The sequence below is a fragment of the Nomia melanderi genome, chromosome 4 (genome assembly GCF_051020985.1).
Source record: "Nomia melanderi isolate GNS246 chromosome 4, iyNomMela1, whole genome shotgun sequence".
Lineage (NCBI taxonomy): Eukaryota > Metazoa > Arthropoda > Insecta > Hymenoptera > Halictidae > Nomia > Nomia melanderi.
In genome coordinates, this window is record NC_135002.1 from 18,040,061 (window position 1) to 18,067,459 (window position 27,399).

Genomic DNA, 27,399 nt, shown 5'->3' on the forward strand with positions numbered 1-27,399 from the left:
GTTACAATGGGTCACACTGGATTCCTAATAGTCGAACAATGTGTCGGTATGACTCTAGTGCTCTTGAACTTCAGACTGTTGCTGTTCTAGCGTGGAACAGCCATTTAAAAGGTTTTCTATAGAAAAGGTGAAAGGGAATTTGCGCAATTAACACTGGAATTATAGATGCTGGGGTTACTCAGGGAATATTAGTTTCCGCGTTTAGGCGACATTTGATACGTAGGCATTGGTCTGTCGTAATAAAGTGGGACGATTCCAATGATTTTGTACAGATAGGCTAAATGTTTAGGTAGTTACTGCAATGTTCGCTTTACTTGTCTGTGGTTTCAACGGCCCTTGTATAAACTGCAGAATGACAATACTTATTCGACTCTCGGTTCAAATCCGAGTATGTCAAATAATCGGCGCTACCTTTGAGAACATTGAAAATCAGATATCCACAACTATTTTTGAACTTATAGGATGGTTTACACGTTACACGTTATTTAACTGTTTCCGTGTTTGGCTAGATATAAACCTGATTTATCGCTCTAATTATTGTATGCTGTTCCGAAACTTGAACATTCCTTTGACTACAAATTTCTGCGCAGAGCATGTTTCATCGAGATAATAATCGTTTAAAGTAACATTAGCGTTTTAAAAGTTTTTCAAGCTGTTATTAATGGAATTTCTGAAACTTTTGTGGAGTTGATGGCAACGATACGAAAGATCTGATTGAAGTCGACGAGAATCGATATTTGCGAATAAATTATTATTGTTACTGTGTCCACTTAAATTAGATTCCTTCGTACCCAAATATTTAAACCATATATCTTGAACTCCAAAATTTGATGAAACAAACATAAGCTTACAAAAATTAGGAAAACTTAATCACGTTGAGGAAACAGTTTTATTCACTAAACTAACTTTGAAACTTGATTGTAACTGAAAGACATAATAAATAAATCATGTTATTCAACGTTTGCTAGTTTATTAAAAAGTCGGTTAAAATTTATTTTCAATTCTTCGATGATTTTGATATGATTATACATTTCCGGTACATCGCGAAGAGTCTTCTTGTATTCGATAGGTGAAAGAAATGCCAACAGCAATATATAATGTAATACTCTTTAACAATCCAGTATGCTCTTGTACGGGAAATGACCAGCGAGACACATCTAGATTGTTATATTTCTTCGAAAAACGTTAAAGTAAAAAAGCAAAACGATTTTCTTGTACAATACGCTGATAAAATAAGGCTTAAAGATAAAACAAAAAGGATAAACTAGATAAAGTACTTTCGCAATAAAATCATTTTTCTTTAATGAACATTCTGGAAACTAATATTTTACTGAAGATAAAAGTTTTCATTGCTATGTCTTCCATTGTTTGTAGCTTCATAAATCTTTTATTTTTTATAAGAACTAATTTTGTTCTCTATGTCTACCCATAGATAAGCGGAGCATGATGTATCGCTGATTTTTCTAAAGATATATCTAATCTACAAAAAGAATCAAAAAATGTGACCTACCACATAGTATTAATTGCTTTGGAATGTGATCTACAAACTGTGAACTGTGGCCTTTAAACTTTGTTATGTTATAAATAATATTTATTTTTATTTTATTTTTTTAAATTATTGTTGTGTTATAAATAATAGTTATTTATAATTATAACAATAATAATAATGATGATGATAATAATAATAACAGCACTAATACTTCTAATTTAGTTGCACTCGGCGTAAAATATTAGTCTCGTAAAATGTTTTAACGATAGATGCATAATCATATATATAAAAACAAATTCAGGAACGGCATCCCTGTGTTTTGCAATTGTTCCTAAATTTTATTTGATTTTGCTAAATTAAATACTCACAACACAATGGTGTTCCCTATTTAAATCATCAAAACTTTGAGAGTGTAAAATACTGAGAAGCTAAAGGTACTTTACTTGTTTTTGCTTTATTTTGAAGAAAATCGTGACAAAGCAACAAAAAAATTCTTGTTGTTTTTTTAGTTATTTACTTACATAAAGTAAATAGAAGATGCAATGAATATATACAGTGATTCACATGGTAGCATCGTTTCTAGTTTCCTTGAAATGCAGATTTCTTAAAATAGTTAACGCTCGAACAAAGTCATCTACGTTCTTTGTTTAAATTTCCCCTTCATGCTAAAATACGAAGTTAGTTGATCTGGTTCTTCAAATCTAGCTAGCAGTATCCGAACGGTTTCTTAGTGAACTTGATTAAATCTTGCTTGACTAAATCTTATTATAACAAATAATAAATTAAATAAATATAAAACGTTGAATTCTACCGCTACAAATTACTTTAATTCATTTCCCTAAAAATAAATACAAGTTTACACCCAACAACATCGAAAATAAATCGAGTGCAAGGGGTTAAATTAATCATGTTTTGTCATGAATATAAAGAAATCAACATTAACTCATTCGAAGACCTAGTAAACTGTATTCAGTTGAGGTTTCCACTTTAGTAGCGTCTCGCATTTTTAATTAGCATGTTTTTTCAATTTTGACAAAAATGAATGCGATATTCACATTCAACGGGTCAAAAGGTATGTAATACACGTTAAAGCTTAAAGGGGAACGGTAAAGTCCAGCCATATTCTTCTGCTAAATATAAACTATTATATGTTATACCATCAGATTTAGAAAATATTGGATCAGGGATTGATACATCAATACATCTAGTTTTATTATATTTTTCTAGTTCGGAAAAACTTCTGTTCCGTTGCTTGGATTCAGCGTGTAGTTTTGGACAAGGCGGTATTACACTTGTCATGTCGGTTCGATTTGAAGTAACGGCGAGCCGGTTTCTATTTGCAGAGAGTCACGATATTTCTTGTTTCATTTCACAGGCTACCGTAGTCAAGAACGATTAGGACTGGTCAGTGATGAGATCGGACGTAAAAGATAGGTTAAAACGTAACTCATTTTCATTGCGATTGTTTCTCACGGTACGTCTTTATACTACAAAAACTTTGCGCGTAACAAATAATTTTGTGCCTTTGATCTAATTCTCCCAAGAGTCTATATTTATGCAAACCACCTTGTATCTTTAGATACGGAAGCATACGTAAGTACCTATAATATACTTATAAAGCACATAAAAATATGCTTTAAGTTTAGCCTTTATAAAATTACTTCAGCAAACATGAAATAGCCTATACAAGATTACTGATATTCACACATTAAGATACTTCAGAATGAAATCGACCACATTCACGAAACGTTTCTATTATGCTTAATAGGGTAAATGAAGATAAGCGTAGGGAAGACAAATATAAATATATTGTTAATCAAACTATAAGCGTAGCATTGAAGTGAAATTACGCCAGGCATGTTTCCACGTACGATATATTGAAATAGTAAAGCTGTAAAGGTCAATTTTTGATTAACTTCGGCGTTATTGAATTCCCACCACACGACACAAAATGTCATTCGAGCATTGAATAAGGTCAGAACTAAACTAAGCTTTAAGAAATTCACGGAAAATGAAGGTAGCCAGCATGGCACATGAGAAATTCGGGTAAAGCGGAATGTCTGTTTAAATTTTGTGAGAATGCGAAGAATCCGCCGTTAGATTTCCATAAGAAGTTCAAATGTATGAACGTATAAACGTAACTTATGATTTAAAGTATCAGGATCTGCAACTTCCACCGGCGGTGTCATAATCGGTTTTGTATCTGTCTGCCAGAGTCGACGAGGGTACGAGAGTCGAGTGAGCAAAAATAAATGGCAATTAAAATTCCACTCGCGTCTCAGTGCCCCGTAGAGAGACGTGAAGCGTCGTAGAAATGAGAGGAAAGGAGCGGAACAGAACGGACCGAGAGGAAGTGAGAAACACCGATGAAAAACCTCAAATTCTAGAAACGTGTAAAACGTGTAAAACGTGTAAAACGTGTAAAAGAGGAGAGACAACGTGACTATGCACGGGCAAACGACCAACGAGAAGAGGAAAGAGAAGATGTATGAAAATTCAAAATTTATGAGTGAATTAACCATAATGCAAGCTTATTCAATTCAATTTTTGTAAGCTTCTTACCTACTCTTCATTGTTACGAACACTGTAATCATCGCATATGTTAATCTCTACGTATATGGAGGTTCGGATTTTTACAACAACTGAGCGACTGTTATAATATTTCTATCGAAATTAAAGCAAACGAATGAATCAGATACTTGCATATCCAAACACAGTAGATAAAAATAAATGCATAAAATGCAAAACCGTAACATCAATTACTAGATGGTTGTGCAAAATCGTATTGTTATCGTAAAAACGTCGGAAGTGCGTGCGATTTCAAATAAAACCGAACGAATAGTATTGAATTAATGGGAAAACATCTACTGAAAGGTTTAAAACATGTACATGTGGATTTACTAGTGTGACGTTATTGTCTTATTTAATGAATTAAATAATACCTATCGATTTTATCATTGCAGTCCGCTATGTCGAGTGCGTTTTATTTTTTAATTTTTCTTTTCGCACCTTTGCATAAACCGGATAATTTTAATATTAACATATCAATAAAATGATATATTCAATCTTAAACGTAAACGTAAAATGCAGCCATGATTCGAAACTTGAAATTCTTTAGGATTTTAACACTTCCTATGTCTGCACAATGACTAAACATTTACACGTATTTCTTTACATGACGATTTTTTACACAAAAGTAAATCCATGTCAGAAAATATACATGCATAAATGCTACAATACCACGATCTTCGTAGAATCACGAATTACGAAATCGATTATATAACCACTCAACGTTAAACAAACTTTTCGTTCGAAGGTTAATTTTCGTCTTCGCGAATTCCTTTCTAAACTTTCGAAATTCCTCAACGTTACGTCATAACTTCGTCGTCCGCGCTCATTTGCCGGATTATCAACGACAAAAGGAAACAGACATAGAAGATCGATTACGAAGATCAGTAATGTTGTTGTCATTCTTGTTTCAAATTTAAAATATGGCAAAGAAAAATAGATAAAAATATAGAACACGTAGGAAAAATGGATACGTAATAAGGCTTCTGACGGTAATGGAGTTATAATAGCAATCGTTTTTATATACATCCGTCCATCCATTAACGCGGAGTATCCGTTCCACGTGATTCGTTTGTACTAAGGAAACAAAACTGCCAGTATAAAAAGAAATAAAATATTGGAAAAAAGAGATAGCATAAGTTTTAGAAATACATACTTATTTCACATTGTTTAGCAAAACAAAATAATAATAACAACATTTCAGATGTCAAAAGTAAATTTAATTCGGTATCACTAAATTCAGATCGCGTAAACTGATATTCTATGTATCAATGTTATAATTTACCGTGTAAACGAAGGTACGGGTGTAACGGGAATTTTAAGCCCTTACCTTACGATCTGTTTCTCAACTATGATCGATACAACTACTTCGTTATTAATAATTTATTAAGAAAAAGACCAGATTTATAGGCATATTCTATATTAATCTTTGCTCCAGAGTATAATAATTGATAATAGGAGAATAATATTAAATTTAAATTCAAAGGGATCGAGTAAATTTCATGCTTATTCGATTCTGCTTAAAGTCTACACTACGTGTCTGACACGTTATTGTAAGGGAAGGGGTTAAAAGATGTATGTTCAGAAGTTACGTATATTTTGCATTTTGGCGCAACAAGCTGGTCAAATATATACACTGATATAAAAATATATTTTATACGTTTCTAAATAATATCTTCCTATTGACTTCTTCCTCTTCATACAAGTATAAGGTAATGGAGCAAAGAAATAAAAAGGTAACGAATGAAGTTAAAAATTCGATAAAGAGAAAGAATAAATGAGAAGATAAAAGAATATGAGATTTATAATAATAAAAATTCACTCCCACATAGATATACCGTGGAAATATATGGAAAAGTATATTTAATTATTATTGTCGAAATGTGAACCTAACAAGGACAGATAATATTCGGTATCGGTGAGTGTTTGATCGTTGATGAAGTCAGCCGTAATGATGGCGAAACGCTGGAACAACTTTTCTATTGAACACCGCTTATTTCCGAAAGCTTTCAATAACTACGAAAATATTCTTGACTAACATTGGAAGATTACTATATCAGGCAAATGAATTCGTCTTGGAGTTACAGCTAAATGGTTAATTAAATGAAAATAATGCGTCTATTATAACAAAACAAAATAAAAAATCACCGTGAAAACGTCGCAGGCATTTCCATTTGAACACAGCTTGTAGTCATCATAAGATGTCCCTTCTGAATCATAGTAAATCCTGTATTTGAAATACTTTTTTGAATCGTTCGAGAAGTAATCGTGGGTAAAGATTAAAACGAAACGCATCTTCATTGTGTTCTAAAACATTTTTTGTATTTGTCAAGTTATTCGTGAGAAATCGAAACGTTTATTATTCTGAATTCGAGGTCTGCGAGTATTTAATCAACATTTTATATTAAAGGTTAACAGCTTCATTCCTTCCACATATGATCAAAAGTATTTCTATTTGCAATGTAAGTTTCTAAAAACGTATTGAATAATAAATAAACGAGCTGAATGTAAGTGATATAAGTCGAAATGAGTAAAACTGCAATGTGTAAATATTTGTACAATTGCATTTTGGTTCCTTAACGAAGCAACTAATGGAAGTTGCGCGAATGGGGGAAAAAGAAGACAAAAAGGTGTTGATAGGAAAAGAAGAAACGGAAGAAAGGAAAGGAGGGAGAATTTCCCAGTACCTCAACTCTGTATCATCGTGTTTACATGTACTCTAGCCTGACAACGATCGTCAGGCTATATAAAGTATTGGTAATTATACAGAAAAGGGTGCTCTAGCTACCGATGTCAATGACCTTGAAATCTTGCCGGGGTCACGATTCCGAGTAATTTTCCCTTGTACATGTTACAACCACTTGGCTTCAGTTTCCAAGATACTCCCAAAAATAGTTTTGTCTCTAGAACATATTGTCGACATAAGCTTAAGCCCTGATGGCAGAACCTTACAAACAAAACAACCATTAAGCAACTAAATTAATGGAAACTTCATTTCTGTAATTCAATTTTGTGAATTTTAGTGATTTATAGCAATTGCAAATTTGATCGAGGACTGTCTCATTCTTATAAGTACTACTATTGAAGCCGACGCTCATAGCTTTAATCGATACAGCCATATTTCAAACGTTAGAGATATAAAGTTTAACGTACTACATTAGTTTCTGTTTGCAAAAAAACATATAAATGCTTGACATCAATCTAAACTAGTAGAAACATTAAACAAATTGGACTTATTAAATATATTTTTTGCGAATATCTCGAAAACTTAGTCTGGTCGGCGATGATATGTAAATATAAGAAAAAGTTGTTCAGGATCATGTCCCTGACAACATATTTCAAGCTTATTAAAAGCGATGGATAACTCCTTTCCTGTATATTCACCAAGTATTTCTGCGGAACATTCTTTGATACTACTTTCAATACGGTCGACACTTTCCTGTTCAAAGGACTCACGCGACAAGACTTGAAGTTGATCGAAAATTTTCGAAATATCATGATCACAGGAAAAGTGTGATCGCGTGATATTCGTTCTAGGCCTCAAAAGTAGGGCAACGATCATGCGAACAGAAATTATTCTGACATCTTCCATCCATTCTGATTCGTGCGCGTTTGTTTCGTGACTTTAAACTTGGCAGTGAGGCCTGCCGGAAAATTTCTACGATATGCCATGCTGATTGCGTAAATGAATACTATCAAATACGCGGCTGTCAAAAATAACCGGGAACCTAATTTTATAGTTATAATTGCACCGTAATTTAAAAGAGTCACGTTTGGGAAGGAGAAAATAAGTTCATTAATTTATTGAAAAGAAAACGTGAAAAAATGTGATAAGGTATCAATACTTGCCAAAAAATAGTTTTGAATACTAATATAATACCACCTTCAGCTCTTCAGAATGTGTTTCTTCAGAAACCAAAGAATCAATAAACAGAAATAACGAAATAGAACGAAGGAGAATACTACAAACGAAATATTATTTCCGCATAGATTAGTCCAAGTTTGAAACGTATTAATGATCAACCATTTAAGGTCTTACGTCTTTCATGTTTTCTTAATTTATGGCGAATTAATATATCATATTAATTCGGCCTTTGTTAAAATATAAACGTATATAACGTGAATGTCAAATACAAAATTGTAACTTCTAATATTCATTTTCACAAATAATGTATAACACTATTTTGAAATAGATTCTGATGCATGCAATTAATCCTGAGTAAACATGCCATATTCTTTTTACTGATAAAGCAAGTTATCGAACCCGGAAATTCAAAAAGTTATGAAGCTTTGTGTGTAAGTAGAGTAAGTCAAGCCTAATCGATTGCAATTCTTTTCGTGTCGAATTTCACTTTGGAGGGGTGAAACCACCCCTTGAAAAGAATGTAAATTTTTTTTTCTCATGGATTATCTTGAGAGCGATAAAAGATAGTGACAAAAGGTTTAAACAAAAAATACATTGTTCTTCCGCGTCTATAAAATTGTAAAATAAAATTTGTCAAAAAGTTATGTTATTTTCACAACTTTGAAAAATTTGAACATTTTAACTGAAACGGTTAATAAAAATGATGATTTTAAAGATTCGTGTTTATTTATTCTTTTTACAATGAGCATTAACAACTTTCACTTTCTAATCGTGTTTCTACCCACAACATAAGTAAGCATATCCGAAAGAGCACACAAAATAATACGTAAAAAATTGCATGACAATTTAGTTCAAAATGCACCGCAATATATGCAACAAAGCGATTAGCGTTTCGAACACTTGTTAGATAAATAAAATTAATTAAATGTATATTAATTAAACGTATCTTATTCTTACTTAGGAATCATTCAAATCAAACACAGAGTGAGAGAGTCTAATAAGTACAGACCGACGCGACGTGACGATAAGACAATAGCAACGACAGGAAGCAATTCGTGACATTGCTCGTGTTCATAAATACAATCATGAACAGAAGTAAGTAGATGTCCATTAAATCGAAATTACAAGTTAGTTCATGCGAACCTGGCGGACTTCGAAACTCATTTTTCTCGAAAACAGAGTCTTAAACAGTTAACTGTGTTCGACAAGTATACACCTTATCCTAAAACGCAAAATAGTATTAATTTTTTCAACGATCAATTCTTTATTTTTCTCAGATAAACATGTAATTGTTTTGCATTTCGCTGTAGTTATTCGTTAGAATACATTACAGGTGCATCTGCTCTGTGTTTGACGAGTACATACTTAATTACTTGTTTTTATTGCGTGCACAATGAGAGAATTTTTCAAATTAATTCTACAGTTAACTGGTTAAATGAACAAAAATTATTCCATCTTTCCCTAACATATTTTTACATACATTATAGAATAGCAGTCTGGTCGATTATATTAAAATTATAGGGGTACTCTTTGTATTCAAAGTAATTGATAAATATTTCATTAGACCCTAATGTAATACGCATTATCGACTTTTCTATTTTGACTTCTATGATGTTTAATGTTTCTCAAACTAATTCTCTGCTCATGTTGAACGTTTCTTTTTTGAGTGACTGGTATTTCAATCGTAAGGTATCGTTTCAAAACCGAGGGATCAATAACAGGCGACTTTTCGATTCATTCTTTGTTGTAGTCCAATTGGTCGTTTCTTTTTGATCCAAAATACGAGCTATTCAAGAAATTATTTAAAGAGGCTTCCATTCCAGGCACAAAATTAATTAATTCTGGATTAAACAACGAACTAACCAAGAGAAAGGTGTCTTCTACGTTCAAAGAAAACAATATGTAAATTTTGAAAATAATTACCGTTCGAGAAAATATTATTATTGTAAAACGTACAGTTCAAGGTTCCAAACAAGTCTATACAAAGATAGCGGAAAGGAAGAAGATAAGTAAAAAAATTTGGTGTCGGCGAAGGAACCTCTTTCGATATTTGTATTACATTTTGAAATGTTATCCGCATTTCGGGTGTATACATATAAATACTACGAGATCGAAAAAAAATATTACAGCTTTCTTAAAGGCGTGTATAAAATTGAACGTTGTTTAGTCTGCGAGGCAATTGCTGGCCGCCCCCGCGAAAAATACGATCGCAGCTGTCGTCGAGAAGTCTCCAGATAGTTTCAAAACTAGAATCGAATAACGAGCCAATCTCGAAAATCGACGATGACATCACGTCGGTGCTATTTCGACCGAAATAAATATACCGTACATCGACATACCCCCGTCCTCCTATATTTTTCGACACGAAAATTTATCTTCTTTCAGGGCTCTACGGATTCTTTACAAATATTATCCGATATGTTATTCACATTTTGCGATCGCTTGCATCTTCATCGTGACCTGATCATTATACTCAAAATGACAATATCTTCATAAAAAAGATATAAAACCATACCAACAAACGATATTTATTAAGCTATTTGAAAAACCTGTGATTTAGATTTATGTATATAAGAAACTTTCCTTCGTGAAAAATATCTCGTTGTCAAACATGTTCGCTGCCGCTATTTTAAGAAAAAATTGTCCGTAACATAAATCAAAATAGATTTTCTTCAAAATTTATTGTTTCGCGCATTATGGGTACTCGTATTTTTCATTGACACTAAAAGAAAATATGAAAAAGAGATAAGAAGTATTATAAGGTGTACAAAATTTCTTTTCATTTGGTTTCTTATTATAATTATTACGTGGCATGCATTTTTGCATTAATATTAGAGTCTTACAGGATGAATTGGTATTCATTTCATTGTTTCAAATACAATGTTGTTACTCTTAATAAATAGAAAGATAAAGGAATTGCATACTTATTGTGCATCAGCTTTCCTATAAAAATTACATGGACATTGGTTTCACAGAAAATAGCATTACACTACATTTTAAGCGAACTAAATGATTATTTACAAAACAATAATCTAAATAATAAGAGAATCAATTTTCAGAAAACGAAGACTTTTTGTAAGAGTATACTTGAAATTATACTTGAAAGAGTATACTTGAAAGAGTATACTTGAAAAGTAGATAATCAAAACGTACTAAAAAATTACTTGCGTCGCACGTGCTGTGTTTTTACAGTAACCTACACACAAATTGTATCTCTCGTTGCTTGAAGAGAATGTGATAGGAGTCTGATGATTCGCGATCAAGGTGCGGCCTTGAAGCATCAATCGAGTTTGATTCAGCTACGGATAACGCAGTGTTAGTCGTGGTTCCGGCAACAAAGATGAAAAAAAATGTACGGGGTATGCAAAATGACTTTCTGTCAAAAAGCTGTTTGAGACAATTGCTTGCAATCCTAATTTTCACTCGAATTCTAACCTCCAGATTTATTTTTATTTTCATGCAAAGAATCTTGTTGATAATACCTTTTAAACAAGTTGATTCCATAATAGTGAAATTAAAAGAATTTTACACGGTTTACAAGCGAGAAATTAAACAAAATTAAAGAGTTACAGAAATATCGACGTAGGTCGTACGATGTAAGAAATTGACTTTACAAATCAACCTCACAACCGAAGCTGTTCAAAACTTCATTGTTTTTCCACTTTGCTTTTTTAACGGTTCGATAACTTATCTATCAAAAACTTAGACCTGAGTGTACGATTATCACCGTTTAATATGTGGTACGAAAACTCAATAGTTTACATTTTACAAGATACTCTGTTTTCTTTGTGTATTAACACGTTGACTGTCGCGTCGATTACCAATGACCGAAGCTTCCAAATTACTTGACGATAATTACAATTTGTCAGATAACTAATGTTGAATGGAAATATTTCGTAGCTTAAATTACTAGATAACAGCGTAACGTAAGCATTGTGATACCAAATAATAAGTAACTGTTCCTCTTTATCTTTGCTACAAAAGAATAAACGATACATAAAACTCTGAAGATTTTCGTGGCATTCAACGTATCAATTACAAAGAAAGTTAAACTATTATGCAAAAGAAATACACTGTAAGTCCAGTATGAACGATAGTAAACGCAGTAATAAATAATGAAAGTCATTTTATTCTAATAAACAAGAAATACCTTGTAGATTATCATTTACATGATATATTTATACTTCTTGTTGTTGATAAAATGCGTATACAACAGTTCAGTATATATTACAGTTAATCATCCGTTCTATCTGTTTTATTAAGTTGATAATGTACAGTACCATGTACAGATAAAAAACACTGAATTCTATGTTCATGTTTTAAAATTAGGAAATTCATCTGCGATGAACAGGAGGAACGTTTCGAAAATAAAAATTCGATTGTAGGTATCTTATATATTTTTACGAATAAATAGCCTTACTCGCGGGAAAGGAACTTTCTTTAAGAATATGAAAAAATGTGTAACGCTGTGTTACATAGGGAAGTACATAGTATAATCGATGAATTCTTTCCTGGCATTTGCTATCAATTTACCATTAGCATTCCTGTCTTGCCACGTATTCGTACACTTAAAAAGAACGAACATAATTAAAGTCCCTTCAAAGACTTACCTCGAGTACGTCCTGTGCGGTCTGGAGATACTCACGAAGCATTGCCTCCTGAATGGCACGCCATTCTTGTCTTGGATCTTCCAGCTGCGTCGTCTCTGAAACAATCGGTTCAGACAAAATAATGCAATGATATTTAGAATCGAGTATCCATCTGTAAATCGAGCTAGTGTATACGCATAGTGGAATAGTTAAAACCACGAATTCGTATGTGTAAGAAACATGAAAACGTTAGGAGAAGCACAAAAGGAAAAAAACCTTTAAAGGGGTTCAATCGATTTCCTATCTTAACTTTGATTTCAAGTTTTCAATGACAGATGTAAAGAAATATAATAGATAAGGACGTCAATGTCCTTAAATTATATTAAATCGATCGACGTTACCAAGAAAAAACCTATGCCAAGCTGTAATCATCTACATTTACTAGGAAGATAATTACAGAGAATCTTCGGATTATCAGTTGTTCTCCTATTTTTAACACTAAATCGTATGCGAAAATCTTTAAAAAAAATCTGACAAATTGTAATTATAGAAACACATATTACAGCATTTATTCATATTTTCTCATTCACACTTCGACAATAAATTATGCAAGATTGAAATTGCAAAAGAATTCGGAGAAAAATTCGTTATCAAAGTTTTAAAGTGACATCTTCGTACTGTTATAGTAAATGCTTTCGCGATTAATGGTGTGCAGTTTTGTCAGTGTTTTATCGATGTTTTCCATGCGAGAAAGAGAATGTCTCTTCGAGTTATTGTATTTCCCATATGAAGTAGGTATGTACATAAATTAAACGTAAATCTTAAACGTCTCTGTTAGAAACGAAATTAATGTTCCCTATAAAATATGTACTCTTTTCATTATGAATCATGTGGATTACATCACAACATATTAATTGCAAAACGCATCCATATTACACAGATTATACGTAACATTCAATTGGCTGTTCAGAAAAAAAGCAATCGTTCGTTATTATCGATCAACAAGTGTAACTTACTATCAATGAAGGCAGCATTGAAAATCTAAGAATACCGTAGATAATTTTTGCTTATATCCATTAACAATCATAGCGATAACAGTTTTTCTAAAATAAAGTCTATATATGTGTTTAGTTTCACAGAAATGAATGATTTTTAGAAAAAGAAATAATAAAATTACAAAGGAAACATGTTATAATCGCGTATCATTTTTATCGATAAGTTCGAGAATGAAATCCATACGTTCATTTCATATAGAAAGTGTAAAAAATAAAAAATTCAAAGAATCCGGAGCTAGAGAAACGATACACTAAAAAAATATATATATATATATATATATATATATATATATATATAATTCTCAGAATATTTTTTAAGAATGCAACTATCATTGTCCTATAGATTAAAATTGAGAGAAACATGCTTCATATGATAAAAAATCATGAAAAAATTAATTACTAATGTACTTTTGTATTTACTATTTGTCAAGTTATTAAAAATGTTTGCACATAATTAAATACAAAAAATAGATAAAAATCTAACATTTGGATTTCTCTTACAATTATCTTTTTTTATCAAGGAATAAAATCGAAACATTGTACAGAATATTTTTTTCTTGGTAAAACTTGGCGAGTTAAAACTTAACGAGTAGTGCATGAACCATTTGATTTGCTTTAAGGGCATTTTTGATCTCGTTATATGGCTACACCTAGTCTTTCTGTAAGATCGCCCAGCACTAATTTTTGAAGATGTATTTCACATTTATTTCTTAATATTAAAATCATTTTTTCTCTCAGAAGTAAGATAAACATTATTTACTAATAATTTCATTCTCTTTGAATTAGAATTTACAATTAGCATCACTATATGAACGATTTATAACTATTCTCTTATTTCTTTCCATATAATATAAAGTTTTTAATTCGATGGAAATTCTTCGAATGATTCACGAATTTGTTAAAATTATTAGTCTACAAATTTTAAATGAAATTTATATTTCAACTACTTAGTATGATTATTCCTTGTTCTTAATACATATAATTCTGTTTCAATCTATTTTCTCTAATGTCTGTTTGCCTCTTTAGATACCGCAAAGTGTTTCGAGATGCGGATAAATCTCCTACAGATAATCCTACAGCGCTCCTAGAACACATGGAATTTATCATAGTAGTAGGATCCATTGACGTTGAAACGCTGCTTGAATCTTACTAGATACATATATAAATATAACAAATTTCGGCATGTTACAATCGATATGGCCCTGGTTTAGCTAATACATTTCTAATTTGCTCACCACTATCCTTTCGGTGTAATTTTAGTCAACTGTTATGATAAATGAATTAATTTTCCAAAATAATTCGAAACCATCGACGATACCCTACCGAATTCTTCAACTTCTTGACTGCCAGAGATTTTTTTTAACTTTATAGAAAAAAGATGTTGGAAATCGTTATTTGTCATTAAGAAGGGGTCAGAAAACTAATAAAAAGGAATTTTGTCTAAAAAAAATCTAAATTTTCTTTATGTTATACGTTTGTAATAAGAGTTATGTAATATTTATGTAATATTAATATTTCTTACATAATATATTTATGACGCGGGCACCCAGGAAGTTAAGGCAAAAATTATGTCCCCTTCGACTAAAGGGATTCCAATATCGTTGACAGACCGTATCCAAAAACCTGCTCACACTTTTATAATAAGAAGTACGAGACGTGAAAGTCATTCGAGAATCGAATGCTTGGGAAAACGCAACTCAACTATTATATGATATGTACCAAAATCTCACCAAATATTTTGTTTGTTGTTAATGTTTTAAAAAACGCCGTTAGTATGATAATTAAAGGAATACACGATTATCACAAAAATTGTCTAGTCTAGTCTGTTAGTCTAGTACAGTACAGAATATTTTGGATAAAAGGTTTATTTAGATCGAGTACCTATGATAGTGTATTGACACTGTTAATGTAAATGATGTCATTTTTAAGTTTCAATAAAGAATTTTTATTTCTTCGAACTTTTTAATAATTGTATAATTTATATGTTTAGCAATATTAACTAAGATTTTCAATGTGTCAAATAATTTCAACGAGTTTAAACTTCTGCATACAAATTATATAAACAAAGAAGATAACTTAATAGAAAATGATTTTTATTAGTAAGCTGTTAAACGCAACACTGTCGATATGATTTGGATCGAGTCACTTTTAATCCAACAGCTATACAGGTTTCCTTTGACCTTTACATCGACGTAAACAATAACAATGAAGAAATTTTATAAGCTACTTAACGTGTTCTATCTGATTCTATTGTCGCCTGCAAATGCGATCACTGAAATAACGATGTTAGTGTAATAGTATCGACGAAATGATTATATCGTAGAAGGAAACAGTACAGTATATACATACCACCTTGTTAGAACACAATAAGGTTAACGGAACAAAAAGTAATAACATATATATTCTTCATGTCATAGCTAAACAACGGATGTTTATGCAAACTCTTGTTCTCATTAGAAATATTCTACAAGAGGCAGAAACAATGAAAATTTCTTTCTTATAGCTGATCGTACGTAAATCATTTTTGTTAAAAAACGAATCTGTGTTTTATTGTTTTAAACATTCTCGTACGCTATAAACACAATAAATGCATAAAATCCGTAATCTAGTTAGGGTTTAAAGTTATAATAAAATGTAAAAAGAAAAATAATACGCACGATTAACGTGATTAATGTAGTATGCACCCACATGCTTATCATATGCTTCCTCCCATCCAAGTGGAAGCTCGTTCCCGATGCAGTCCGCAAACGTTTGAGGTTTCGTAAATCTGTAAATCAAGAAATAATCACTTTAAAATACTTGTCCGTTAATCAATTTACTAACGATAATTGGCTAAAAACAAATACACCATTATAATATTTTCAAGGCAATTTTCTATATCGTTTTATTACATTGACATTTTTTGTACATATTACATTTTTTCAGTTTTACTCTTCCTGCCTTTTTCCTTATTAACGCTCGTATTCTGTTACCGAAACTTCTAAATATTTCAAGAAACCGAATCACTGTCAGTATTAACACAAAAAAAGAAATCAAAATAGTCATTCTCTAACCTGGTATAAATAGTGGTTGGTACGTTACAACATTTCTACTAAATTGAGTGAAAGGAAAAAAATATTAGTCTGTTCGAAAAATAATTTGCAACGATTTATCATAGATACAATCACTCATCTAACGAAAATAAAATATCACAAATATTTAAGAGAATATTATTAATAATGAGATTGCTGATATTGCAAATAATACTATAGTTTATCGAGAATTTGCATTCTCTCAATGGGCTCATATTTTTCAATGTTATGAGTATATGTTGACAGTGAAAGTTGGAAGCGCGCGTATAGTTTGTCAAGGCGAAATTTGTGTAATACTGTAGCATCTTGAGATCAAGTAATATGTGCAACTAATTCCAAGTATGATGTCTCTACAACTACGAATACAATTAGAAAGAAAAAAGATAATTCTGAGATATGGTTGTAAAATCTTATAAATATAATATCATTAAACATAGTACGGATACAATTATCATTTGGAACAATATCGCAACCTTTGGAAGAAGGATTATTTTATTACAACATTTTTATTGACAATGCTGTGAACAAATTTAAATATTTAGATAATTTGAAAACGGAAGATAGTGTTGAATAAATAGATCAAAAATACGTTCGAAACAAATTAAAGTAACTGTGAACTTATTTACTATGTAATTTCTATAAAAAAATTAGATTATTAGTTTCCGTTTCATTGTTTTTTATTTGATTATATACGAATCCACAAGGGAAAACTTTGTGGTTGAAAATTCTGTTCTAAGAAATTCAAAACTCTAAAAGATTCGCAAGAATGAAGATTTCTTTTACGTTTAAAAGTGTCGCCATATATATATTCACAGTGACGGCATATTATTAGAATACCTATCAAAAAAGAGTAAAAATCAGATTTCTCAGCGGTTTTTTCCGCGTAAAAGTAACTGTATATTACAAATGAAAATTGTTGCCCTTTCTGTACTCAAAAACATAATGATTGTTTTAACAAAATAAGAAGTCAGCAAAAACTAACTATTCTTTATTTCTTACATTAATCACGTATTTTTTTAGTTTCTGAATTTAAAACCATTTTAAATCCATTTTAACCAGTTAACTGTGGAATTTAATTTAAAAACTCTCTCATTGCGCACGCAATAAAGTCAAACAATGAAGTATATATTCGTCAAACACAGTGCAAATGTACCTATAATATATTCTAATGAAAAACTAAAGCTAAACAAAGAAGAATTACATGTGTATCTGAAAAGACAACTAATTCATCGTTGAAAAGATTAGTATCATTTCGAGTTTTAACTAATTTACTGATCTTCAAGCGGAACACGGTATGTTTCTTCTTAGTAAACTATCGGACGGCTTGTCATTGATTTAATCTAGTTCAAGAACACAATATTTGGCGTTTCTTCGTTAATTATACACTTCAAATACAGATGGGACAAAAATGCGATTTCCCGCATTTATAAGTTTTATGTCATTGCCGTGAATCAAAATATACAGCGAACCCGGTTAAAAATTGATTATTACGAAACACTCTTAATCAATGAAACCTGAGAACTTTCCCATAATCAACAGATGTTATTGTATAGTAGCAGATCATCCATTATGAGCGTTGACTCTTAAATTGAAAACACTAATATTACAAATCAACACTGCTTTAAGTAGAGTTAATAAATTAATAATGAAATCATTTTGAATCAACTTGTGAACACTGATTTTTGTCTTACATTTTTAACAGACGGACAACTGTTTTAAATCATTATAAGTTCCTACTTAGGTAAGTATTATACCTATCACGTTTGATACATCAAATGCATCGTTTTTCACTGTTAATCTTGTTTCAATACATTCTCTATTGCGTCAATTCGCATAAGTTCTCCATTTTCACAATATATTAATGTGACTTCACTCGTTTTTGAAGCTCTGCGCATGTGCACGCACACCATGAGACTGTATCTTGCATATAAAATAACCTGACCTCTGGAGGCCAACGACTAACTAATGTTTATCGAGGTGAAAGTGAAATGGAATCGGTAGTCGGCACAGAAGAATGCTAATAGCAATAAGTATGCTGTATAAAGAAGGATATCGATCTCTGTCTCCTTAGATTGTTTCTACAGATATCATTTTCTCTCTGAATTTTCTTTAATTAACTTGTTTACTGTGAAATAAATCTGTGTTATCTTGTACAACAGGAATATACATACATACATATACACATTCACTTGTTAAATACGTAATCCCACATATTGACATCTATAGAAAGCGTTTTAATAAACAATTGTATTAGAATAGTAGAACCTTGAATTAGATTTAATCATTCAGAAATATTCTTCATTATTGCTAGTATTGCTGGATATTTGGTGCTTTTTCACATGATAATCCTATGGGTATAGATAATCACCAACTCTATTGAAGTGTAGGGGAAAACTGGGTAATCGCGGTCAGCTGACAATGATGGTCAGTATTATTATTAAGAAGTGACATATCTGAAGTTCCTAATTTTTCTTGTTCACGTCTTATTATACGGTTTACTATGCGCATGCACGGGTGCCGCTCAATCGCTGTTCAACAACAAAGAAAAATAAGCTTTATCTGTCTTTTAGTATGATTGATGTAATATTTTCTATGCAAAATATATGGAGATTACTAATAGATATATTACGAATACGAAGGATTATATTCATATTTCATAAAATATCTTTTATTTACATGTTTAATATTCTATATTATCGATTAATACATATGTGCGCAATGATGGTTGCTAACCCACAACATAACTGTTTTTATTACTTCATTATTGCAACAACTTTCCTTGGTGGATGATTAATACACGGTTTAGATAAATTGAAAAAACTCAATGGGCTGCTGAAACGCTCTGAAAAGCAATTAAGCTTATTGACAATGATCACAGGATGCGAACAGCTAACAAATCATTGAACATTCCTCTTTCAGCTTTATAGTTGATAATAAAAAGGCAAGATAATTCGAAGTTGTTAAAGGCAGCATGTTACATTTCTAAATTCTTCAATAAACAAATTTATTTGGTAGAAAAAAAGATAAAATCAGGAACAAATCAAGGAAAATCTTGTTAAAAAATTAAGGTAGAAGGGAAAAAAATAAGAAAAATTTATCTTTTATCAAATGAATCATTATTAAATTAATCTATTATCGAAAGCAATGATAACAGCGATGTAAACGAAAGGGAAAATAAATGCCACATTTGCTTCCAATTGGATAATATTTTGAGAATGAAATATCGTTTTGGTGCATCTCTCGCGGCCTATGGGCCCAATCTGGATGTTCCAGATGGGATCATCCTGAAGGATATGTATGCGGAAAGTGTTACAGTCCTCGGATTATTATTGCTTCCAACGTAACCACTATTACTTTTATAAATTTTGTTATTTAAATAAAGGTAAAACTATTTTTCTTGTATTGTACCAATAGATAAATAATTTAAGTTTTTGGAACACTCATTTAAATAAGTATTTTACTTCATATTTTAATTTCATTACAGTTGTTGCTTAAGTGACCGCCATTGCCCCATTTTCACCTACATTAACAAGATAGACTATTGAAATCACCTAAACAAGTGATAATCGCTTAAGGTCAAATCTGGTATGTGCACTGTCGATGAGAAAGAGACTCCTATGTTAGCGATGCTATGATGTACAGTGTAAATCATTATCGTCAATCATTTCTTTCTAAACCTATTACTACGTAATTAAAAATTTATGTATTATATCTACATTTCTATCTACTCGTAAGTTGTTTTATGATTTTTAAGATGGTCCTCTGACCCCTTTATTAACTGTAAATACGGTACTCGAAATTGAGAAAACAATGCAGCAAAAAAAATCCAATGAACTAAACACCATAAAAATTGGACACTGTAAAAATAGGAACATGTGTTCCTACTAAAGCGATGAATCTTGATGTGCAGCGTTTGGTTTAATCAATGAATTTATGTTTGTCAACAAATTTATGAAATGCTGGATGTAAACGTATAGTGAAATAATACAACGAGAGATTTACTGAAACTAAGCGGTATTTCAAAAAAATGTATAATACCTGAATATCTTACAAAACCACAACATTCCAGATACTTCTGAGGACCACATAGAGATAATTTTATTAGACATTCTCACGTTACGACGATCATAAAAAGACAGACAGAATATGTTTTTAAAAAAGGAGAAAGTAAGTATTGTATCGAACAATGAAAGTTTGTCTTAAAAGTTGAAAATGTTAAAAGATACGTGTAAACATCTACCGTAAAGCGCGTCTTGGCCGAAAAGTGACCCAGAATCGTGCCACACAGTAAGTCTTTTTTCATAAGTTTTATCTCTCTTTTAATCTACTGACAGAAACTAGAAAACACAGCATGAATCTACAAGTACAAGAAACATCAATTCCTTTGAACGAACGAATAATAAAATATACCCTGCATATTATTATAAATATCTAAATGATAATCCTCACCACCATCTTCATCAAGTTGAACCTAGTAACTGATCTACGTGAAGCAAGCCTTAATCGTTTCAGAGCGCTGAACTTTTTTTGCTAATAAAATCTATTTTATACCTGTTTTGAAAGCTGTTTATAAAGATATGACATAGAATGAATTATTAAACAAATGTTTTAAAAAGAATCATTATACAATGGAAACCATACAGTTTTATGTATAAAAAAACGACCACTGAATAATAAAATTCTCAAAACTATTAAATCAACCAATTTATGAAGAACTGTTGCAATGGAGTTCTTGAAATGATATCTTGCTACAATACATTTACACAAAATAAGAATAAACCCTAAAATTCATTTATATGAATTTTTCCTTGCAAACATTCCTATGAGGAATTCAGTTTTAATAATGGAAATGGTGCAATTAATGGAAATAAAAAGAGGAATGAATGTGAAGCAATTTTTAATGATAAGGAAAGTCATAAAGTATATCGATAATGTTTTCATTTTAAGGTACTCAACAAGGAATAAATTGGGCATTCTAAAAATACGCTTGAAATATTAAATACATACCAAACCATGCGTAAAATTATTGAGTACATATATTCACGTAATTCTTTAAGGGGAAAGAAAGAAAAGCATGCCAAATGCTCGAAAACAACACTTTCAGGCTAAAAGATTTGCATAAATGAAGTCGTCAAAAATACAATATTCAACCAAAAACGGATTAAAGAGTTTCGTAATAGAGGTGGTTTAAGTCTTGCATAACTAGTATCATGAAGTTATCCAGAAACTGAAATGTTAACGATAAAATAAAATAAAAATAAATGAAAACTATTAATTATAAGCCTAAATTACACCTTAATAGACAGAAGTATGATTTTATAAAGTAATGGTAAGTAGTACATGTACGCGACGTTTGACAATTTTATATCGTGTTATTTTTTTAAAAAGTCAGAGAAATATGGAATATGTAAATGAAATATTTATATGAGAAAATAAAAAAATAATTAACAAACGTTTCTGATCAATATAGGGCTGGCGCAGACAGTGTTTAGACCGGAAGTATTGTAATAAATAATATTACAATAAGAAACTAGCGCTTTAAGACCATATTAATATTCATAATAAACAATAAAAATTGATGATATTTAAAACATGTGTTAGATAAAAGTTACATGGTTTCGAACGTCACATTATTTGATATGTAAACTTTCTCTACATAGACATCTAGAGGCCTTTTATGAGGTATTTTACTTTATTCATATATATTACATAGGATATGCGTGTATACATTCTATTTGTCAAAGCGAAGATCGAGTGTATGTTAATTGTTTTGTTCGACAGTAATGAATTGGTACATCCTGAATATGTATTGACAGGTACCACAGTAAATACAGAATACAATGATGGTGCCCGTGTTTCGCTTCGTAAGGATATACACCAAGTAAGTCCAAGATTTTGGGAAGGAAGTCGGTGGATCCTACATCACGATAATTCACCGGCACATTCATCGGATCTGATTCGTGAGTATTTCGCTCGTTACAATGTGACTGCCTTGTCCCTTGCTTTGTCTAATCCGCCTAATCTCACCTTATATAGGACTTCTCTCTATTCTCAGAGGATGAAAATATCATTCGAAGGAAGTATTTCGAAAGAGTAGAAAAAATAGAATGGGAAATGACCAAGATGCTATAAAGCATTTTCAAAGATAAATTGTAGCACTGCTTCAATATAATATAATATTGTATGTTTAACCCTTTGCCCTACAATATCGTGTCATCCTTGTGGTAAAGATTTCAAACAGAATTTAACGAACACAAATACTATTCAATTTGTTAGAAGGCAAATTGCACATTATTCCTCTGTTATCAATGATTATACCTTAAAGCACACCTTGGTGTAGAATGAAACTGGAATTTTCTCTTAGTTTCAATAAATCATTAATAAGAAAGTAGTTAGATCAATCACGGTTCAGAAAGAAATCATAGGGCAAGGGATTGATATTATTGAATTATATACTTAATTCGCTTCTACGTTTAAACAACGCAACTTTGCCGTTACGTTACATAGACGTGTTCAAAATGAAACATCAACAGATGTAGCATCCTCCTGCTATCCAATGTAGGATAGCGCTGTTTCAATAGCAGGTGGACCACCACTATGAGATCACCAAATATCGTCAAAGCACCTCGGATAACCAGGACTCTATTGTATATACTTTTTTGTGCGTATACACGTATTCAATATCGGAATGTTTTTAAAACACTATCTACTTATATTTAAATGATTCGTGCTAGCAACTCCATATCCCTGGTATGCAGGTATTGCTCGGTATATACCGCCAGGCGGTTGCTCGGTCGAACTTTGTATAAGTGCCCTGAAATGAATCGAGTTAAAGAGAGCGTATGCGCGGTCGAGAGATACGCGAGCAGCAACTTATTTTCCTTTTTCTTTCAAGAAAAATGATGGAGCAGAGGCTCTCAGAGAGTCGATCGCTTACGGTACAATAGTCCGATACACAACTGGTACTGAATGAGCACCTTATTAACTGGGTCGAGTTTCCGCAGCCGGCAAACGGAGCATCCCCACTCTTGCCTATCTTATCCCCCTCGACCCCACGCACTCCGCCACTTTTGGGTCAATTCATTACAGGAGGTCCATACATCTTATTAGTGGACTTAAAATAGACCAATTCGTTGCCTCCCACAATAACGAATGACTCCAAACCTTTGTACAGTTGATGTTTGTTTCAATACATAAGTTTATCGAAAGTTAAGCAATTGTTTTACCTGATCTTTCGTGGAGTTATAATATTGAAAATATTAACAGGTAATTACATATACTTGACTGGTATGACATATACCTGTATGCAATCATGTGTTACCAGAGCACAGAGTATATATTGTAGAATAAGTAAACTACAGATCTTCATGCAAAGTCACATACTTTACAACTTTTCAATATCACTGGCCAAATTCAAAATATAACCCATTTCAATTGGTTTAAACAATCAAAAACTCAGGTACAATGCATCTACGCCACATTATATTCTGTTCTGCGTACGGACAAATTCTAAGGCTTTCTTCTTGGATTTTACGATGTTTGGCTTACTTCAGTTTATAAGTCCTCTGTCTTTTTCGACCAATAAAAATATTTAGAATTGTGATTCAATGCTAAAGAATTCCGACAAGCTTAAGACACGCAAAAACATGATGAGTGCGATAAAGAAAAACATCAATCATCGAAATACGTTCTTAAATATTTGTGTTGTCAGAAAGAAAGTATGAAAGTGAAGAGGGTTCTACAATCATTTATTGGTAACATTTGTTCATCCGTAGGAACCTGGAACCCCTAGAAGACGAACTGAAGCAAAAAATTGGTTTATTAACCCTTTTTGTACTATAAGTTACTATAGTCGCCCAGTACAAATCAATTTTAACTTAAATTTTGTTTGTATACTCAGATATGCTTATTTACTCTATGCATTCAATACTCGTTTTAGCCCTCATCTGTCCCTTTTGCCAATTTGATGAAAGCGAAATTGAGAGAGAAAAGACGAGGTAGGTTCGCTACTAAAAGCAAACTCCATGCAAACGTGCATACTAAACGTCGCGATAAATAAAGAAGGCAGTATTTTGAACAAAAAATATGAACAATTTGTAATGCAAATATGTATTTCGATAAAATTATTAGCAAAGTTAATAATATATTATTTTAATTTTATTGCTATTGTATTTTACCAATGTGTCGATTTGACACACGAAAAACTCATTAGGTTGCTAAATTGAAAATAAGCACACTATAAATTAGCATTTTTATCACAATATAATAGGAAGTGGTTTTCAACTATGCCATATCAAACTATATTTTTACGTACAACCACACGAAAAGTGTATTTCATAGCAGACATCACTAGCGAAAGGTTTTTCAACCTTAAACAAGAGAAACAAAAGAGGAACAGCGTCTTAATTAACTGCAGATTTTAGAAATATATCAAATTGAAAGAAAATCAATAGAATTTCGGTTACAATAGAGAAATATTTGTTTCCAGAGAACTGCTCTGATGGCTATACGACAGTTACGAAACAATCGAGAAAACAAAGTAGAATATATTCCAAAGGTATACTCTAAAAATGAGAAAAAATGTTGCAAGCTAAGTATAAGTTTAGCGTGTTTGAGTCCAATAATACATAAAGACACCTAGAGCTATTTGAAAAAACAAAAGAAATATCAAATATACCTACTTAACTTATTTCAGTGAACAGTACGTAAGTACAACTACCACTTCATACAGACATAGTAAAATTAATATTTTAGTTTCTTACTACCCAGAACAGTTTATAAAACAAAGTTGAAATGTCTAACAAATTGTCTCTGTAATGAAACAATATGCGTCACTGATGTTTTGGATCTGCCTTACTCTTCATATCTTAAAAATATCAACCAACGGGTAATCAATGATACTTTTATAGAGATACTCGAACAAGCAGTTGTCAACAGTTGTATCTTACATAATTTCATATAGGATAATGAATTTCAAAAATCACAGGCATTTTTCAAGAAGTCTATTATGAGCTTTGATTACAAAGAAGGCAAACTGAATCTCCGTTGTAGAGGTTCAATAGAATGGATATTCAACAAATAACTAATATAGAAAGATAGTCAAGCAGAGAGATGTGATAATCGAAGTGATACTCAATAATAATTCAAAGATAATAGCTCTAATAACTCCTACAATTATTAAAAGTACAGAATTATAAATAAACAGGCAAAATGATAGCACGCTTGAAAGATGTGAACATTCTTCACGTTACATAAATTGTAAATACAAACGTATTAAAAGAATGCGATAATACATGTTTTCAGTAATATGTAGAGTTTCTGTGGTTTTCGATTATTACTGTCACCCTTGCTGGTAAGGATTTATACAAATTTTTAATTACAGATTGAGATGTTTTCCTGTTTTGTTTTAATGCACTCTGAAAAGTGCACCGAACTGCTGCAATCTGTTCAATCGCGGACAGAACACAGAAGACGTTTATGTAAAAATAAACGAAACGTTTAGAATAACCTTTTCTCATTCAAGGTTTCGTCCTCGAGTAAATCGATTGTCACAGTTCGTTACGTATGTATACACTTACAGTTGCATAGAAAGGTCTTCGAACGTTGCGTCTACAATTTTGAAAGAATAGAATTTATACAATAGAATCATAGTAATAATATAATGCAACGGATGAAAAATTCAAGTTCTATGAACGTGTAAGTAAAATTAGAAGAAAATTCAACACATTCGCAGAATTAAGGAAACAAGAAATGAATTTAGAGCCTCTAATCTCTATATGTACAAGGTTTTTTAGGTGATAGACTCAGACAATCTGACTTCTCCATTTTAGAGAAATTAAACAATGAAATGTTCGACAGAAATAAATGATCCATATTGTCGACGGAAGATTAACACATTGACTGCCATAGTGGTCACCGATGACCGGCGTTCCTGAATTGCTTGAAAATAATTACGATATGTAGGAAATATCGGTCCGTTAAGTAACTATCCACGATTCAGAAATGTATCTTCTTATTTATTACTCGAGTCGCCGCTCAAATAACGCCTTTAAATATATTAACGCAACACGCAACTGTAGTTATGAGAAACAGTTAAAAATAAACATTCACATATATACAAAATCCGCAACACATTACACACAAGATTTTATGCAGAATCACTTACTTCATACCTACTACACTTACACGTATGATACGTTGATAGGAAGAAAGCACCTTCTTACACGCATTTTCAGCACTAATGTTTTACTCATCAATACAATCACATGACAATTAATGTGTATTAAAAAATTACGTCAACTATCTGCAAAAGGTACTCACGCAATATTAAGTCGCCTTGATGAGGTGTTTGCTAACATACGTTCATTAATAATGCGTGTTGAAGCTTTAAATCTTTAAACAGAGAATTAATATTGTCCAATAACTAATTCTAATTTTTAATTTGTACGTAAAAGTAAGTAACACGTAGAAGTAAGTGAGATAGGTACTCGACAAAATCGTGTAAATGTTACCAACGATCATCAGGATTTAAATCCAGGAGCTTACGCGAAGTAAAATGTATTGCATGTTATCACCGACAATCGTTGTTACACTAAACGATACAAAAAAATTAAGACAGCACGAGCAGAGAGGAAATTGCAATGATAAATGACGAATGTGAACAAGTTGAAAACTTCATTGATTGGTTATACCAAAGTATACAGGATGTTCCATTTCAACCCATAAATGCAATTATCTCCGGAACTATTCGTTATTTAAAAAA

The 27,399-nt window shown here is 31.6% G+C and overlaps 1 protein-coding gene across 2 annotated transcripts in view; it reads right to left on the reverse strand.

Annotated features, from left to right (window-relative positions):
* kibra (WW and C2 domain containing protein kibra) overlaps positions 1-27,399 on the reverse strand; it is an 87,976-nt gene that overhangs the window by 47,394 nt on the left and 13,183 nt on the right. For both annotated transcript variants that reach the window (XM_031972823.2, XM_031972824.2), the window contains 2 exons: positions 16,224-16,333; positions 12,533-12,627 (listed from right to left, as the gene is read on the reverse strand). In XM_031972823.2, the coding sequence (XP_031828683.1) occupies positions 12,533-12,627; positions 16,224-16,333 (205 nt within the window). The remainder of the gene's footprint in view (positions 1-12,532; positions 12,628-16,223; positions 16,334-27,399) is intronic.